General features: G+C 32.5%; 1 protein-coding gene across 1 annotated transcript in view; it reads left to right on the top strand.

Moving 5' to 3' along the window:
* The window catches only part of Smp_171140 (putative serine-rich repeat protein), a gene marked incomplete at both ends in the record, with an annotated part of 26,027 nt that extends 6,522 nt beyond the window's left edge, over window positions 1–19,505 (top strand). Inside the window, 5 exons of the mRNA XM_018796106.1 lie at window positions 6,955–7,775; window positions 8,010–8,412; window positions 12,244–12,285; window positions 17,044–17,459; window positions 19,338–19,505. Coding sequence (XP_018650352.1) covers window positions 6,955–7,775; window positions 8,010–8,412; window positions 12,244–12,285; window positions 17,044–17,459; window positions 19,338–19,505 — 1,850 coding nt within the window. The remainder of the gene's footprint in view (window positions 1–6,954; window positions 7,776–8,009; window positions 8,413–12,243; window positions 12,286–17,043; window positions 17,460–19,337) is intronic.
* Window positions 19,506–20,939: the final 1,434 nt, after the last annotated feature.

Below are 20,939 nucleotides of genomic sequence, written 5' to 3'. Positions count from 1 at the left end.
GACTGCCATAGATACTTCATAAGTTGAGGTCTGTGTTAATTCTTTGGTGTTAATGTCTAGCTCCAACCAATCCACGATTTTGAGCAACTGTTCACCAATTGTCTTCAGTGAGTTCCGAACTCACTGTGCTTCCAGGTTTTCCCTGGTGGTCTAGCTTCAATTGACTCATGATTTCAACTATGAAAATACTAATTCTCCACAAAATCCCCTTTTTTATTATTTTGATGAAAACTAAAACAGATAGAAATTAAACTAATTTCTTGATTTGTTTAAGTGTGAGATCAACCATTCTTTATTTCAGTACCCATTGAAAGTGTAATATCTAGCGATTTTGATAAATTTTCCGTTCATTTAATCGATGAGTAGTATGTATTACAGAATAACTTTCACTGGAGATTTCATTTTTATCATCTCAAGTTATCTATATATGTCTTTTGTGAGCACAACTCTATAAGATATTTTAACTTCTTGAATAAAAAAGGAAATAAATTGAAAGTTTGAGTTTAAACTGAAATCCTCAGTAAAAATTATGCTTTTAAACTCAGTGCTCACATACTAAGTAAACGGGAAGTGTTCAAGAATGCCTGGTTACCCACATATATTGAACATTGAAAACTGTTGCGCTACAAATTCATGGACACGTATTCGATTTCATTGTTTAGTCAAGGTTCATTTTAATTGGATTACTGGCTTGTTAATCAAATTAATATTTTGCGAACATTTCATACAAATCAGAATTAATTTCCACCGAATACTAACGTCAAACAAGGAAGCGTTGGAAAGTTGTTTTTTCTATTCCAATTTGAAATTCGTGAACAAGACCCAACTAAAATCTTATACTTGAATTGAACACAACTAGAACATCTAGCCTCATAAATGACCTGAAGTTTTAGTAGGAGACCATGATCTTTCGTTATCTTACTTGTACTGTTTATACATAGTTTGATTATCATGAAACATTCTCAAAAGAAATTAATTAACAAATTAATAAATCGAATCTGTTTACGTTGAATTCTACAAAATTTGTTACCATTTGTAATCAATCGATTATATGTATACATATATGTAAACTTATGAATAAATAAGTATGCATAGAGATCATTCAATCATCTCTTTCTTTTTTTTTGGAAGAATTATCTGTGTACTTTAATTTTTGTAAACTGGTCAATAATTTGATGAATTTATTACATCTATCAATTGTCCTGAATAGTTTAAACCTTCATTTTTTAATTTAAGTTTAAGGACAAATGATGAATACGAAATTTGTGATAAACTAATTTTTTTTTATTTTTGCATTTTTAAATGAGAATACTAAAATTTATTACACTTTTGTAAGGATTCAAATAGTTGCTTATTAAGGATGTACTATGGGTTGTAGTACATCTTTTAAAACTATTCGTATTAATGATCAACTCTTGATGGGTTGATATCAATTTTTTTTTAAAAGCAGATGAAAACAAAATTTAGTTTAAGAAAATTACAAAAGTGGTCGTCAGTTTAATGTTATTCCTCTTCATGACTTAATTAAACTTATCTAAACATTGAATGTTCAATTTTTTTAGTAGAGGTTTTGTGGAGATTTCAGTATTTTTATAGTTGAAATCATAATTCAATTGAAGACAGACCACCATGGAAAACCTGAAAGCACTGGACGGCCATTTCGTCCTATTGTGGGACTCTTCAGCAGTGAGCATCCACGATCCCGTCTCGTGAGATTCGAACCCAGGACCTACCAGTTAGTTTTTTTGTAGCAATCACTATTACAGTTAAAACAGATTTAATACTCTCTTGTGAATTGGTACGATAGATTGATAAAAATCATTGTATGGACTAACATAACCTATGTGTGTGTAATCGTGACTTTATTGATTATAGTGCATAAATTCATATACATCTAACTTTGAATTCACTTGGTTTTGTTTGTTTGAATCTTCCCATTGATGTTTAGGACTGCAATTGATTAGTGTCTTGTTGACATATGTGCATACTGTGCATATTGCCTCGATATTGCCTTAAGCCACAAGCTTTATAAGCAAAGATAAATAGTGGCTGGCAGTGGAATTGAGGACACGCGTTTCACCCTATTTGGGAATCTTCCGTTGGACTTACCTTAATCTCAGAGTTGATGTTCACCCTGAGACTCGAACCCAGTACCTTTCGCTTCAAACTCCATCACGTTATCCACTCAACTGTCGAGTCCCAAATAGGACGAAACACGCGTCCTAGATCCCACTGTTAGCCGTTATCCATCTTTGCTTATAACTAACTTTGATTGTTTATCCATGCATATTTCCTATATGTATGGGAATGTTTATATTTGTTTGTCTACATTACTCTTTGTCTTTTTTTATACATAAGAGGATTCATATTTAAATAATGTGAGTAAAGGGGAAATGCCTCTCTCTTTCATATCGATCTTTTTCTGCTTAAGTGAATGGATCAGATAAACGTTCTCGAAACTCTTTTGTATCCGAATTTTTTTTATTCTGTTAGCATTAACAAGAATTAGTAAAAGAATCTATAGAAAATTCATTAGGAACTATACTTCATCATCGTCATATCTGGAGTTATATGGGTTTTATATAATCTGACCAGATGAAATTCAGAAAAATTTCGTTCAACAAAACGAATTGTACCAAATCAAATATTTAAAAACTTAGCTACTTATTAATATTTGAAGTGAAAGTAGTATGTTTACAGAATTTACAACTGTATTATTCTTATTAGGAGTTTCTATTACATAATTCATTTATGAGTTACATATTTACATATTCGACTGTGAATTACACTTTATGAGAAGTATTAATATTTTCCGGTTATCTAAACCAAAGTGAATGGACAACGATTGACACCAATCTAATGATCGAATGTTTTAGTTAATATTAGTTCTCTTATGCTTCCATTTTTGTCGAATAACTTTGATCTTTGGGGTAGCTTGTTTTATTCCACTTATACTCTAAATATATTCCACTTTATAGATCTAGCAGACTAGTTAAATGATTGAAAAACCTCTAGTGTTTGTAATTCTCCAGTAAATAGAATCGTCTAATTCTTCAGTAAAAACCTCTTTATCGTGCCATTCACTCAGAGAATTGTTGGAGAGGGATTTTTCATCAGTTCTCAGATTGTGTTGTGTCGAAAAGTGACCTTCCTACAAGTTCTAAGTATTCGTTATTGAGACATATTCTTACTCTTGAACCTAGTCACTAGTGGACATACGTTGATTAATATCAGGAAGGGATTTTGTGGATATTATAGTTATTTTAATAGTTGAGATCATGAGTCAACTGAAGCTAGACCATCATGGAAAATCTGGAAGCATTGGATGGCTGTTTCATCCTATTGTGGGACTCCTCAGCAGTGCGCATCCACGATCCTTCCTCCCGAGATTCGGACCTAGGACCTATCAGTCTCTCGCGCCAGCGCCTAACCCCTAAACCACTGTTAATGTTTAACTTCAACCGATCCACGAAATTGAGAAACCGTCCACCATTGTCTTCAGTGAGTTGATATCTCACAACAGTCTCGTGAACAAGACTGATAGGTCCTGGGTTCGAATCTCACGAGGAGGGATTGTGGATGCGCACTGCTGAGGAGTCCCACAATGGGACGAAACGGCTGTCCGGTGTTTCCACATTTTATTTCAAACAGTTAAGTAATATTCATAATTTAACGAAAGAAATCCATTGTATCGTTAATAAAGGATTTAAGACAACTTAACAAATAAATGTATTCTTTCAGACTATGTCTGTGATGGATGTAAATATCCCATATCACATGTGCTCTACAATGACAGTCTCAGAGAGTCTATAAACCTGTCCTGAAAAGGGTTGACCAAACTGTTTCATCACTATCATAAATAGTATCAAACCTTGAAATAATTCACTAGGAATAAAAAATTCTTGTCAAGTTCAAGTCATTCACTTACACTGATCATATTTGAACGGTTTAATTTTGGTGGCTATAGTAGTTCTACCATTATTCTACTGGTGCCGAGATAATCTTATTTAACTATTTAAAGGAATAAAACTGTAGTCAAGTTTCTGTAAATGGATCTTTTCAAATAAATAACATCACTAAATGTTACATACTACTTTTTTTTCATTGTCATATACTCTACTTATATCCGTTTGTAAATAGTCATTGTATATTACACATCTATTTATTTATTCATGTTTTTTTATTTTGATTCTTTGGTTGTTTTATGATTGCATAAATTATACAGTTTCTATGCATGATACATAAATTATATAATTCGATTTAACAGAACACTTATTATATAAATTCTGTTTGATTCTTTATATTTCTATGTATATCTATTTAGGAAGTTAAATTTATTCAAGAAAATAGGTTGATATTGTTGTACAATACATCATTGTTCAAATTCCAATAACTATTAATATGCACAGTTGAATGTCTATTGAATATCTAAATTAGTTTTAACAATATATATGTATATGATTTTACATAGAAAACAAAGTTATATCAAAAAATTAAAAACAAAAAGAAAGACGCACTTACCCTTGACCCGGGTTTCGTGCTACTTGGCAGTCGTCAACAAGGTCTATTTGTAATCTTGAGGGAACTGGTTCTCCTTGACGGACTCGATCCCGTATCACCCAGCTTCACAATCAGAGACATTACTACTGAGCTATCTGCGCTGCGACCGACTTTCTGTAGGACTGAGATGTAATCACAATTGATTGATCACTGGGTGGTGATCAATGTTATGTGTGTCAAGTTCTTCTTAGTGCTGATCGAATGCTATCGATCAACCACTATCTTATCTCAACATAGTGCACGTACTGTTGAACTACCAAAACTAGTGGCTGCATTGCAACTATGATCGATAGCATTCGATCTGCACTAAGAGGGACTTGACACACATAACATTGATCACCATCCACTGATCAATCAATTGTGATTACATATTTACCTCATGATCACCCATTGCTAATTAATTAATCTTTTATTTTATTTGATTGAAATTTTAATATTGACTAATATGAGCAATGAAAGTTGTAAATAATATTGAGATTATGAAATTTTATTTCTGGCATAAAATGAAAAAAACGCTTTTTTTCGTTTTACAAAACAGTAATATAATCATATGACAATCTATATTACCACCTTTGATAAGCATTTATATATCACATGGGTAACTGTTATTACTTCTAAAGATACATGTTTTATAGACCTGTAAATCTTAACATCTATTTGTTAGGAAGATTATTCAAAAGGAAATCTATGAATGTTTAACAGGAAATCAAACACAGGATATTTAGTCTTGCTCGTGAACAATTAACCTCTAAGCTACTGAACCAAAATTCAATGATGGACATATATAACTTTAATCAATTCAAGATATTGCTGAACCATCTTCAATTGTCTTCAGTTGGTACTTATCTCATACTCTATATGGTTGCTCACCATTGTTTTTTTCTGAAACAAGGGTGGTTTATATTCAGGAAAAACAAACTAGATACTAATTCTCTACAAAGCTGTACTAATCACTATAGGAGTGGACACTAAAAAAAGTGGAAGGAATTTGGAATCATATCGAAAACTATTTACAATCATAATAAATATATTTTCGTTGCATCTCAATAAGTAGAAAAATTGTACTTCGAACGTTTCGTGACTTAATTTAGGTCACTTCTTTGGAGTAAATAGATGAGCGAATTAAATTAACACAAGGTTAAATAATACAAAGGAAACAGTATAAAGTATTTTTACCTACTTACTTACTTACTTACGCCTGTTACCCCTCGCGGAGAAGCATAGGCCGCCCACCAGTATTCTCCATCCAACCCTGTCCTGGGCAATCCTTTCCAGTTCTTTCCAGTTGTTATTCATCCTTTTCATATCTCCTTCTATTTCCCGGCGTAATGTGTTCTTCGGCCTTCCGCTTTTCCGCTTCCCTTCTGGATTCCAAGTTAGGGATTACATCGCGATGCACATTGACGATTTCCTTAATGTATGTCCTATCCACTTCCAACATCTCTTCCTAATTTCCTTTTCAGATGGAAGCTGGTTTATCCTCTCCCATAAAACACTGTTGCTGATAGTATCCGGCCAATGAATGTTGAGTATTTTGCGTAGACAATTGTTTATAAATACTTGTACCTTCTTGAAGATGGATGTAGTAGATAAAGTATTTTTAGTACAATCAAAATCATAATAGGTCTGAATATGTCAATGTCATATAAAAATTAATACAGTAACAATCTAAGCAAATTCATCTTCATCAAAAGTTATTTGACATTGACATATTCAGACCTATTATGATTTTGATTGTACTAAAAATGTTTTGCATTGTTTTCTTTGTACTATTTAGCCTTGTGTTAATTTAATTCGATTATTTAGTTAGTCTGAAGAAGTGGCTTACATCAAGTCACGAAACGTCAGAAACACAATTTTTCTACTTATTGAGATGCAACAAAAATATATTCGTTATCAACTCTCTACCCAATGCTCAATTTATTTGAAACTATCAAGTCCAACCTTGGTATAGATACCTGTTTATCATCATATATATAATTTGTTTATTTTGAAAGATATAGTAACATAACTGATACTATATTCAATCTAGTAATACTTACAGGGTTAAAAAGAATATTCCGTTAAAGTTTAGTTACAACAACCAACATGAGTGAATAATGATATAACTTCGATTTACTTTCCAAAACTTTTAGTCAATCAAGAAATAAGCGATATGAATGGTTAATTTATGATACAAAATGAACTAAATTACAAATCAGTGTTGTTTCTCCAAGATGACTTTTTGTCTTTTTTTTTCTTTGAAGTTACCAAAGAAATTGATCTATACAACTTCAAAACAACTTTACTTGGTAGTCTTTACATATATATATGAGTTTCTTAGAAATAATCTTTGTTTTCTTTCTTCAAAATACAATAACTCTATTTAATATTCCAGTTTTTCATTTAATTTAGATTTTTGGATTCCACCTGAAATGAAAGAAGCAACTTCACAACATTCAAATTTAAAACAATCAATTATGATCTCTATTAAATATAGTTTAAATGAAATAGTTGAAACAACATCATTAGTTGATATAACTACACATGTTATTGGTAAAATGGATTTAGATGAAATCCAAAAAAATTCACGTTCACGATTAAAATCTTCTAATGTTAAACAATCGATGAATGGTATTTCACATGATAAAAATGAAATAAATAATTCCAAAAGTCATAATCATTCATCAAGATTAGAAGGACATCTTTTAAGATCAAATCGTCGCCTAATTAAACCTGAATTTGAAGCAGAACAATTACAAGAGAATATTTTAGAAGCACGTTTAACTGGTACAATTGGTCAAGTAGTACCAGTCAATATTAAAAATGAGTTAGTAAATCTTAATTCAACTGTTGGCATGAATGAACATGATAAACACTTTAGTGAAACTAACATTCATGCAAAAACTTCCACAGAATCACCTAAAGTAAATGTCAACGAATTAAGTTCATCATTAGATCTTAACAATACTTCATTGTCTATATCTAAATCAGTTAATAATATTCAGTCAAATGAAAATTCCATCATAACAACTACAACTAACCTTTCTGATGATAATCTTCCAGTATTACAATATTCAAAATCATTAATTTCTTCTACTGTTTCAAATATTTCATCTCATCATACACCTATAGTGTCAGATTTAAAAACACCTTCCATTCCAATTGTAGAAACAATAGATGATAAATTAAAACAATGTTTAAATTATGAAGATATACCTATGATAGATGAAGATGTAACATCTGAAATAAAACAAACGACAACAGAACCAAGATCACTATCAATTAAGAAAGATGATAATACAATATTGACAATAACTACAGTTTCACCAACAACACCATCAACAATTCCAATAACAACAATTTTATCAACACCACTAGTAGTTACATCATCAACATCTGGTAAATCAAATAATGAAATTCGTACAAAAATGCATAAAATAACTCGTGAAGAAACTATTTCATCACAGACAGAAACAATTACAACTACAACAAACAGCATAAATCGAATTATTGCTAAGAATCCAACAGTTACTATTGACACTAAAGTTAAACGCTCAAAATGTTCTGATGGTGTAAATGATTTAACACAACAAAAACAAAATAAAACTAACAATATATCATCACAATCGTCTACAATTCCAATACAATGTGAAGGGAATGAAAGACAAAAAATTCGCTGTAGTTCAACATCACCATCGAAAAAACCAATACGTATCATACCAATAAGTCGTACAAAATCAGTCGAACCAAAATTGAAAGAATCTGTTGATGTTAATAAGCCTACTGATGGTTACATTAAAACAATCAATATTTCTACCACCAAGCCAAAAGAATTAAATCAAACTAGTACTACACCTAGATCGAATTCAAGTAGGTTATATTTTATTTAAAAATGAAAATTTTATTATTTTGTCTTTGATTGCTTTTATCTATACATATTTATTTTAGAATATCTTTAGTAATAAGAGGAGGTTATTTACAAAGTTTTTAGTGTCTAATGTATGTGTTGTATCTTAACATTTTGGTTACTTCTCCATTTATTTGGTAAGTATTGTGCTGAATTTGGGAAGTATATTTTTTTGTTAATGATTTCATCTTAAGCATCTGAAGTTATCGGTAAATGAGCAAAATCAGAGTTAAGCAGCCCGAAATCGTGGCTAAATAACGAAGTCTTCAGTGTAAATTACACTATAAAGTACAATTAACATTAGCTACACAAACGTAAAAATAGACCCATGTAATGGACACAACATACTTATTAATCATTGCGAACTTCACTGATCTTATAGCACTTCTCCTACATTTCAGTTATTTTTTTTCTTTTAGTTTTGTCAAGCCCTTCAATTAACCTATTTAACAGACAGTGTTGTCGAAACAGTAACCAATTGTCTGAGTCTTTGTATTGATATTATGGTTGCCATGTCTGTCGTAAAATGTATGCTTGATCATATGTGACAGTCTAGGTACATATCACTCTTATCAGCTTAAATCATCCTATATTCGCATTATTATTTCTGCTCGAATTCTCTAGTTGTGCTTGTAGTTTAGTGACCTATACTGTTCGGAAATAAATCGTAGTCGGCACTTTGTGTTGTTTTCTGAAATTTATAAACTCTTGGAATTGACTTAATAACGGTTATCAGGGCAGTTGAAGATAATCTACTCTAACCTAAGCCAACTTGGACAACATAGTAAAACCGATTTTTGACGGTTCTTCAAAAATGACATTAACTTTTGTTTTAAAGCTTCTCTGAAATGATTATCACAAATAAGACTTGTCGACATGTAAATTAATATTAACTCTATTTCACAAAGCTTGATTAAAATGTTATTATGAGAAGGGGTTTTGTGGAGATTCCAGTATTCGCATAGTTGAAATCATGAGTCAATTGAAGCGTACCGCTGAGGAGTCCCACAATGGGACGAAACGGTCGTCCAGTGCTTCCAGGTTTTCCATGGTGGTCTAGCTTCAATTGACTCATGATTTCAACCATGTAAAATGTTATTGTCTGAAAGATACAAATAATTGATTAGTAAATGTTTTTTCAGTATTATTATTAAAAAAACTGATGTATTAAAACTATAGTAATAATAATAGCTTCATTTAATAATAAAAACGTTTCACAATAAGGTATTCACAACAAAACTGGGTTTGAATCTTGCGAGGTGAGGTCGTGGATACGCACTGCTGAGGAGTCCCATAATAAGACGAAACGGCCGTCCAGTGCTTCCAGGTTTTCCATAGTAGTCTTGTAGTATCAGTTTATTTGTTAAGCCCATATACTTTATCCTAGCTACTGGCCAAGCCAATTCGCCTGTCATGAGTCATATTTTGATCTTGTTCATTATTCGCTTATTAACCTTGGCTATACTTTTATATGAGCATATATGTGTACACTTCGTATCTTATTCATCATATGTCTGTCACTCATTTTTGTCCGACTATAAATGTCGATTAACGCTTGCTTAAATCGAGTTGGCTTCCCAGCCATCTCCAATACGCATCATCTTTCGCCTCGCTCTCGAGTTGGCTTCCCAGCCATCTCCACTGCATGTCATTTCCGCCTCGTTCACTTCCTTCGCTTATTCGCCTGTTCACTCGCTCGTTATTATTCGCTCAAGTGTTGCTAACTTTCTGACCTGAGTTATTCGACAATAAACTGTAGTTGCTGCTATCCTTTGTCTTCTGATTATACGCGCCGTTAAGATTAGAATTATATCGGTTATCGAAACGAACGATTAACGAATCGCGGCACTACAGTCTAGCTTCAATTGACTGATGCTTTCGACTATGCAAAATCTATTGTGTACAATATGATGAAAAAATTTCTGTTCAACATCCATTTAAACTGTAATGATCCAAAAAAGAATTTTATTTGCAAAAGTTTCTAACAGTATGTACCAGCTATTCATTTTTATTAGTTCAAATACTTGAATTATTATTTCCATTCATTACATTATGAAGAGATGAATGAATTCTGATGAACTTGTTATTCCAGTGGAATAGATAACAAATAAAGTTATACCAACAACTTTAATGTTTTTGTCTAAATTTTTCAGGACTTAACATAATAACAACTTGTAAGTCTCTTATGTCACAGTATATGCACAAATTTAGTTAACATTTATAATTTATTCAGTTTTAAGCAAATATAAAAAACAGAAATGTTAATAGTGATGTGTGCACAGTTAGAAAATAGATACTTTGATAATTGAATTCATGAATCAATCTAAGATAGACCTTCATTGAAAACCTGGGAGCACTGGGTGGAAGTTATCTCCTAGTATTGGAATGCACAGAAGTACACACCCAAGATCCCACACCAAAGGGACTCAAATCCAGGACCTTCAGTGTCCCTCACGAACGCTTAATCTTCAGACCACTGAGCCCGTATCCAACGCTGTTAATGTTTAACTCCAATTGATTCATGATCGTGCATAATCATTCATCTATTGTCTGAGTTATATACCTGTCTCTACCCGACACGAATTGGAACCTACTGGTCATGGCTTCCCACTACAACTCCAGAAAATCATCGTGAAGCCAGTCCCTAGTGAGTACATGATGATTGTGATCAGAATGGTGTTTGTTGGAATTGTAATAACTTGAATAGTTGAATTTGTGAGTGTATGTAAGCTATTCCGACATACGCTATCGTGAATGTGCATTGCTGAGGAGTCCCGTACTAGGACGAAACAGCCATCCAGTGCTTTCAGGTTTCCAACGGTGATCTAGATTACATTGACCCATGAATTCAACTATTAAATTTACTATAATCTCCACAAACTTCCATTGTGATCAAAAAATAGATAGTCTAAACATTTAACCAGGTCATCTTAATAACTACCTATTGAATTATAATAAAATATGATAACACCGATTACATGATTTAATATTTTTCTAATTATTATGTAATGATATGAAGGGGGTTTTGTGTAGATTTTAGTAATTTTATATAGTTGAAATCATGAGTCAATTGAAGCTAGACCACCATGGAAAACCTGGAAGCACTGGATGACCGTTTCGTCCTAGTATAGAACTCCTCAGCAGTGCGCGCCCACGATCCCACCTCACGAGATTCGAACTTAGGACCTATCAGTTTCGCGCGCGAGCGCTTAACCACTAGACCAGTGAAAACTATTATTCATGTGATGTCTTGTAGGAGTTCTGTATAATTTTCTTCCCACTATTAACTGAATTGCAGATACTAGTGAGAAGTTTTAAGTTGTCAAGCTATACAGGTTATGAATACTGCAGTTATCCGCTGATAACATTGAATGATGTTATTGATATGTAAATAATTCATTAAAGTTAGAAAATGCTTCAATTATTGGATATTATTCGAGTGACTTGATTGTATAACACCCTTCACGATACCTGAATGTTATAGGATCAACCATCTCTTGAAATATTGGTATGATATGGGACCCCAAAGCACACCAAAATTCCAGTCTAGAAATTCTTGATTTTTAATAGGTCTTCAATTAATGTCTATTGGTAACAAAATCTATCTTCACTATTGACTACTTTACCGATGGATTATATTACCTACAATAGCTCATCTGATTACATCATAACATCTGAATAAGTTTGTACAATAGACCAATTGAATAATACAACACATTTTTTGAAATTGTAAGTTTTACCTTCATTCTATGATGAGTTGAAAATTTAACATTTATTTAATAAATTTATTATAGCTTCTCGTATTACGGTAAGAAAATGTCTACGAAGTGCTATTGGTAAGTTATTACTTTACTGACTAAATGAAATCATAAAGAACAATTAAATTGGAAGGGGAAACCAATGAATTCTTTTACAGAATGAAAAAGAAAAACACAATCATAATCAAGTATACTTCTCATCGATTAAATTCATTATGAAACATCAATTAATGGTGTATTAAACATGAAGTTCCATTCTTTTTGTTGTTATTGTTGTTGTTTGTAATGTATTCCTCATCTTTCACGAATCTGTTTATTCTTGGTGATTTGAATATCCCTTTAATATTTCTTCTATACTAATGAATAACTACTGATTAAATGAGGGTATAAAATTTTCTTTATATATCCTTCTTTGTGCATTACTCTTTTTTTCTGGAGACTTCTTAGATTCATCTTAGAAGACTAGTCTACAGAGTATGTTAAAAATGATAAACAGATGTATAGTAAACATTTGAGGGATATTTTTTTGCATTCTGGCTAATAATATTGTTTAGCTATGCAAAACGAAGTTGTTGGTAATCGGATTTAGATCATGGTGATTGAAGATCTAGCGATATGGCTTCAAATAGACATCTTAGTCAACTTATACTCGATGTTAGCTCTAAAGCATTGCACATTGAAGGAGAATAGTGACTTTTCAAGTTAATTCTCATCAAAAATAACCCATTTATAATAAACTGATTTTTAGATATTAAAAAATTATGAGTAGTATATCTCATTGATTAAAGTTTGCAAGATCTAAATATAATACAACTAATATATATTACTGACAAATAGAAATGAATGTATACACTCATTTCTATTGTCTTCCTCTTTTTCTCAAATATAAATAAAAATCAATCTAAAAAGTTACTATACTCTTTTATAGCAAATAAGAATCTAATATTAATAGTTTAGTAGCCCGAGATCTGACTTCAGTTGTATATTAAGATTGATCGCTATTGAAATAAACATATTATCAATCCTCGTATATAATTATCGACTTAGATTGCGTTAGTGAATAACGGAATTAAATAAGTCAAATACGAGAATGGATTCCTGAATAAGTATATTTTGTTCACTCATTGATCTGAGCAGGCAATCAGACGGATGAAGCGAACAGAAGTGGGTGAAGCGAAACGACGTGCAGTGGAGAAGGAATGTGAACCAACTCCATTTAATCAAGGGTGAATCGATATTTATAGTCGAACAAAAATAAGTTACAGATATATGATAAATAGAATGAGAAGTGTACACACTTGTGCTCATATAAAAACAGTCAGGGTTGATAAGTGAATAATTAACAAGGTCAAAACGTGATTGAAGGAGAATGAATAAATTGGCCTGTCCAGAAGCTAGAATACGTTATATGGGCTTAACATAATAACCGACACTACAATAATAGTAGACATTGAACTCTTCAGTGAATTCTGCAATAAAAACTTTTAAAAAATAAATCTTAAACATTTGTAGGAAATTTCAATGTCAGATAAATAAATCATCTTTTTTGTGGATGAAATTTCAATGTAAATCAAGTAATTTTCATATGTTAATCTAATATCAGTCAGTCAGTCAGCTACAATGTAGGACCAGGCACATATACGCATCGGTCCAAGTTGTCATACCACATCAGCACACGATGAACACCGAATCTACAGGAGTGATTCATTTAATGGTGGTAATATATAAAAGAAAGATTGCATATAAGGATATAGTACAAGAAGAAAAAAAGATATGAAGCAATTTGAATCTCATAGTTTAAGGGAAGACAAAGAGTGTATACAACTACGACATTGTGATCGATTCTGAGCCATGTCACACAAAGTCTCTAACAATTGGTTACGATAGTCACGCGGACCCCAACCAAATAGTCTGCATCTACCAACATGACTCAAACTAGAAATTACTGACTTCAAGCACTGATGCCACGTTTTGGTTTGTCCTCCCCTAACTCTCTTCCAATCATCTCCAACACTAGTCACAATTACGCATTGTGGTATTCGGTGTTCAAGCATACATGACACGTGACCCAACTATCTGACATATAAAAACAATATTTTGTTCGCCCTCAAATGCTCTGATACGGCCGAGATTGGGGAGGGCCTGCCCTCTCTCTCGAAATGCTCCCACATGGTCACGCGTATACAGCCTCTGCCAGGGCAGTTCTACTCACTGCCTTCTCGTGGTGGAGGTGTTGTTCACGAAATTAAGAGGACGAAAAGCGAATGTCTGGCGCTTTAACTGGGTTGGTGGACACGGAGGGTCTACCTAGGGTAGTTGAAAAACCCTGATTTCAAACCAATGGTTCACATAAGCTCCAGTATCTTGAGGGAACAAATGGCGTATGAACCAATCGTCAGTCACCGGCTACCATGGGACTGCATCTCCTTACGATAGTCTACTACCTTGTGGATCAGACCTATAGGTCAAAGGCTCTGGGTGTGGGCCCCTAAGAAAATTACCTGCTTTGGTCTGGGCACCAGGGCAGTTTCATAGCCTTCACACAAATCAAATAAGATTTTTATGGCGCATATATATCTGGTGCCCCCCTTGAACCAATATTTATGTGTTCAAATAAATAAATAAAAATAAAAACAAAAACAGTCTATAAAAATAGCCAATATTATCGAATATGATGCTTTCCCATATTATTCATTTAATTCATCATTACATTTAATGAATGAAACATTTAATAATGATTAATATAAAAATATCTAATTAATTTCATCATAAATCTATGATTCTTTTAATTATTTCATATGATCAAGTATAATTAAGGTTTTTTTAAATCAATTTGGTGAATGAATTTCATACAATTTAAACCATTTTTTTTATTTTTCAATTTCTCACTGATTATACCTTCCATTTCTTTTTCTTTTTTTTGGTCATTTGAACTCAGTAACTAGGTAGATAATGTGTTGATGTTTGAAACAAAATACACTGAGTCTGAATCCTAGAGTGAATATCAACTCGAATGGAGGTATATCCAGATAACCAGTCACAGATAAGATGAAACACTCTTTCTGTATCATTTCATTCATTATATGTAAACTTGTATCACAATCACAATATAGGGAAAATCCTCACAAAATGAACATATACAGGCTAAAACCGTCAAAACATTAACAACGGGATTATACAAATCCTCACAAATTAAATTTCAGTAAAATATTTTATAGAAACTACATATATACATTGTGTAGCAGAACCTCGTGTAAAAAGTATAAGACGGATCGTAAAAGTGAATCTTTTTTTTTGAAACTATTCAACACATAATAATAAAGTATCGATATGTTTCTAGTATCCCAATCAGTGGAAAATTGGATTTCTAACATTTTATGGTCTAGCATAAATAGCTTCTTTAGAGAATAAATAAACATGATTAGATTTATTTAGATTGGACAAAATATTCCAATTTATATTTCTGTATTGTTCATACTTATGTTAATTTTATTATCTGAAGAAGCAAACTACACTATATCTTGAAATGCCAGGAATTTGATTTATTACTCATTAAGATATTACAGATATATTGTTACTTTTTTATTGTAAACAAATCATCCAATTTAAAAAGTTGAATTCATGAGTCCATGTAAGCTAGTCCAATATGCGTGATTGCTGAGGAGTCCTATACTAGGACGAAACAGACGTCCAGTACTTTCAGGTTTTCAATGGTGATCTAGATTTCATTGAATTATGAATTCAATTATTAAATGTACTACAATCTCCACAAACTCACATTCTAATCGAAATCATCCAATTCTCAATTTATTTGCAATTATCAAGCCGATTCTTGGTAACCATACATCTAATACTTAACATTCTGTGATAAAAAAAGAAACGGATTGTTTCTATTATAACAGCCAGTTGAATTCCATTTACTTCTATTTTGAAATGAAACTTAAACAGTTTTGAGTATCAGCAATAAGCATTTTTTATCATACCATTTAATCAATTAACCTTAAGAAAACAATTTTTCGACGTTTACAACTATTTACAATCACAAATCGTTTCATAAGTGAAATTATACAATACTTGAGTTTTCTTACTTCTACAAAATATAGTTGAGATCATGAGTCAATAGAAGCTAGACCATCATGGAAAACCTGGGAACACTGGACAGCCATTTCGTCCTGTTGTGGGACTCCTCAGCAGTGGCCATCCACGATCCTGCCTCACGAGATTCAAACCCATGACCTACCAGTTTCGCGCGCAGGCACTTAACCACTATACCACTGATCCGGCATCCAACAGTGTTAATGTCTAACTTAAACCAATCCATGAAATTGGGCAACCGCCTACCATTGTCTTCAATGAGTTGATATCTCCCAACAGACCTTGTTGAACTCCACTGGTTACTGCTTCTCACTAGAACTCCAGGAAATACCTTATGGAGTCAGTCACTAGTGAGCATATGATCATTATCAGAAAGGGGTTTTGTGGAGATTTCAGTAATTTCATATAGTTGAGATCATGAGTCAGTGATGATGACGAATAATGACAAATAATAATAAATAGTCCATTTACCAATAATCTTTTGTTTATGATTGAATTACTCCAAAGGGTTTTTTCTCTCTATTCATTGTTTTTTACAAGATCATCATTTTTCACCAAAAATTTAAAACAAAACAACAACGCTGATTTGACTGATTCCCTTTCCCCCCCTTTTTTTCGTCATATTTTTTTTGTAACAAAACATGTATCCTTTCTTAGAGATTTCACCTACCTAATTTAAAACATTTAAATAATGATCTTATATAGTTCCCATATATTTCCTTTCTTTTTTTTGATCTTTAGCTAGCCCATCTCGATCAAGTCGGTCAAATACAAAATTTTCCAGTCCATATAATAAAAAAATTGAAAAAATTTATGCATCTACACCATTTAGTAAATTACAAAATATGTTATCTGATTCATCAACACAAATGATATCACCATTAGCTACTGGTGTATTTACTAATGATGGTGTAACATGTTATGCTTTAACTGGATTACAATATAGACAAAAAACTAATGATACTACTATGAATGACAAAATCAGTAGTAGTAATGATGATGATGATAATAATAATAATGATCATTCTAATACATCTACTACATTAAGTGTTTCAAGAGAAATGAATAATTGGACTGGACCAGATTCAGCTGAAACATATCGATTAGAATTATTATTAGCTAATAATGTATTAATTGAAAAAAATAATGAAAAATTGGTAAATTCTGAATTGAATAATTTACAAAATTCTACTATTAAAAATTCCATAGTTTTAGTACATTCAGATAAACCACTTGAAGATTTATCTCATCGAATATCTTGTTTAAGTAAGCAAATATATTAAGATAAAATGAAGTTGAATACTATTTCTTTTTCTTCTTTAAAACTTTGTTTCATTCAGTCAGTCAGCTACAACGTAGGACCAGGCACACATATGCATCGGTCCAAGTTGCCATACCTTGTTAGCATGATAAAATGAACACCGAATTCATAGAAGTAGTTAATTTAGTCTCCGACAATTGGTTACGATAGTCAAGCGGAACCCAACCAAATAGTCTGCATCTACCAACATGGCTCAGACTAGAAGTTAGTAACTTCAAGCTCTAATGCCACGTTCTGGTTTGGCCTCTCCTAACTCTCTTCTAATCATCCCTAATAATAGTCAGCGTTGCGCGTCGTGGTAATCGGTGTTCAAGCATACACAACACGTGGTTCAATCATCTCAGTCGATGAAGATTCATGACCTCATCAACTGATTTACCATCATTCCCTAATGCCTGGAGAACTACGAAAGTCATCATCCAGAAGATACAAGTGTTTATCAACAGTTGTCTACGCAAGATACTTCGTATCCGCTCACCAGACACTATCATCAACAAGTTACTGTGGGAGACAACAAACCAGATTCCAGCAGAGGAAGAAATCAGGAGGAAGCGCTGGAAGTGGATAGGACACATATTGAGGAAATCACCCAATTGCGTCACGAGACAAGCCCTTACATGGAATCCTGAAGGTCAAAGGAGAAGAGGAAGACCAAAAAACACATTACGCCGAGAAACAGAGACAGACATGAGAAGAATGAACAAAAACTGCATAGAACTAGAAAAGAAGGCCCAGGACAGAGTGGGTTGGAGAATGCTGGTCGGCGGCCTATGCTCCATTGGGAGTAACAGGCGTAAGTAAGTAAGTAAGTAACCTCACTATTACTTACCCGGTGATCCCAGCAGATGCGAGCAATATTTCTAAGGCATCTGTGGTCAAATACTAGTAACTTACGAGTATCTTCTACCCTTAATGGCCGCGTTTCACAGACGTAAAGTAGAACAGAGCGAACTGCTGCGCAGTATACTCGTCCCTTAATTGATAGACGGATATCTCGTCTTCGCCATAGGTGACGTAAGTTGGCAAAAGCTAAACGAGCATTTTTAGGGTCTACCTTTCCTAACCCCACCCCTCCTCGTGGGAAGGCAGCATCGCTGTTATGCTGGTTATCTGAAAGAAACACCTTACTGTCGTCACACCCCTGTACGGTCAGCAGTACGACTTCACTTTCGGATCTAGGGTTTGCTGCTTTTAGTCTTACCGCCACTACTCAGTCCTGATAGCCACTTGCTTGTGCAATGGGGCTATATCGAGGCAATACGCACAGTATGCACATATACCAATAAGAGACTGACCAGTTGCAGTCCTAAGCATCAATGGGAAGATTTAAACAAGTAATACTAAGTGAATTTAAACTTCACCCCATTGCTTCATATATGTCTTTCTTCCTGTATTATGTACTTATATACAATCTTTCTTTTATATATTACCAAAACTGAATTAACTACTTCTATGGATTTGGTGTTCATCTTGTTGTGCTAATTGGGTATGGCAACTTGGACCGATACATATATGTGCCTGATCCTACATTGTAGCTGACTGACTGACTGACTGAATATACTAAAACTAATAGAATGGAGAAAAATTCCGGAATATATCGTTTTTTTTGTCTTACATTTATAATATTGTTTGAATAAATAATCTTTCAAGTTCTATCTCTTTTATCTTTTTCTCTGTCACAGTTGCTTCAAGCCCCAACTTACATGATATAAAGAATCCTGATGAAGTTGATTATATAACATGGCAACTACTTGGAGTATTTGCTTTTACTTTCGTCACATTAATGATATCATTAACAGTAGCGTTTACTTGTTTACATCGTGAAGGATGTGATTTTGTTAGTTTTATAAAATATACTATTGAATTTTTTAAACGTTCATAAATCTTTCTAAATATTTTTTGGTATGAAAAATGTAAACCCAAACGAAAGAAAATCATCAGTAACCTACTTATATATATATAAATAAATTTTTTATCTTGTATTTGCTTGCACATAACTTCCATTTACATTCCAATACATTTCCATGTAAGATTCATTTTTAAATGGTTTCAATGTCCACTTTTGCTTTCTTTGGATGATATTGTTATTTATTGATTTATTTTCTATTATTACAATCATATATAATCAGAATATTGACATTCTAATAAATTGATTATCATTCATTTTTCGCTTGTTCTTTATTAATGACTTGTGATAGAAGTAGAAGAGGTGAGAAAAGAATGTTCACCATTTAAGTTTCAGTTAATACTACTGGAATCGAAAAGCAATAGGTTATTCGTCGTTGCAATCTATTTAATTTTACTTTAAATTTTATGTTACTTACAAGTAGTATAAGTTTTAGATCGGAATTAATTGAAGCTATCGACATTTAATAATTGACAAGTTTATTACTGGGTGAACATCACTATTGTGTCTAAATAACCAGATAATAGAAGAAAAATTAATAACTTAAATTCTCATTATTACTCGATAATGCAATCAATAATAAATTCCACCAAGTCATAAGTTTGCATGATAGAAAAGCTTTCGTTATCTGAAATAGAGAAGTACAAATAAATATTTTATTATATGTGAAAATTATATTTGAAATAATCTCAGCGATTAAAATTTGAATAATTCCAACGTTTCGTCCAGCCAACTTGTCTGGACTTCTTCAGGGTAATAATCAAAATCATCAAAGAAATATATAGTGTTTTTTAACAATCATATCAAAATCTATTCTACGTTAAACCAATCATATTTGGATGTTGCATTTTTGTAAACAGGATGACATGAGTCATTTAAATGAGAATCAACTGATAAGTTCACGATGTGAAATAAAAGACCGGACGAATTGTGTGTGTGTATGTATGTGAGAATCATCAAGTACATAATTGTAATGTTAAACATAACTCATATTGATTTCAGCCGAAATAACGATTCATATGGAATAAACTGGTTGAATAAAGAAAGAAAGGGTCTAATTACTTGTTATTTGCTTGGTATTTGCCAAATGGTTGCTAGCTGAATACCATCCTTTCTGTTTAGGCTGCTCTTATTCACCCATATATACAGCGCTTCTGCTGTCAATCTTTCATTATGAATATTAAAACCTTTCTGAAGTATTTTAGCCTCTTCAAAATTAATCTTGTGTCCTGTTTCTAACGCATGTAACTCTATTGCAGACTTATTCTTAAGTTTCCTTATGTCGACCGAAGTTTTGGGAACATTTTTCAAACACTATTTGTGTTTCTTCAACTTTACATTCAATTGTCTGGATGTTTCTCCAATATAAGCTGCATTACAATCATGACAATTGATCCCATTGACAATATT

This window comes from Schistosoma mansoni, chromosome 2 (genome assembly GCF_000237925.1).
Source record: "Schistosoma mansoni strain Puerto Rico chromosome 2, complete genome".
Classification (NCBI taxonomy): domain Eukaryota; kingdom Metazoa; phylum Platyhelminthes; class Trematoda; order Strigeidida; family Schistosomatidae; genus Schistosoma; species Schistosoma mansoni.
This window is presented reverse-complemented; position numbering and strand designations above follow the sequence as displayed.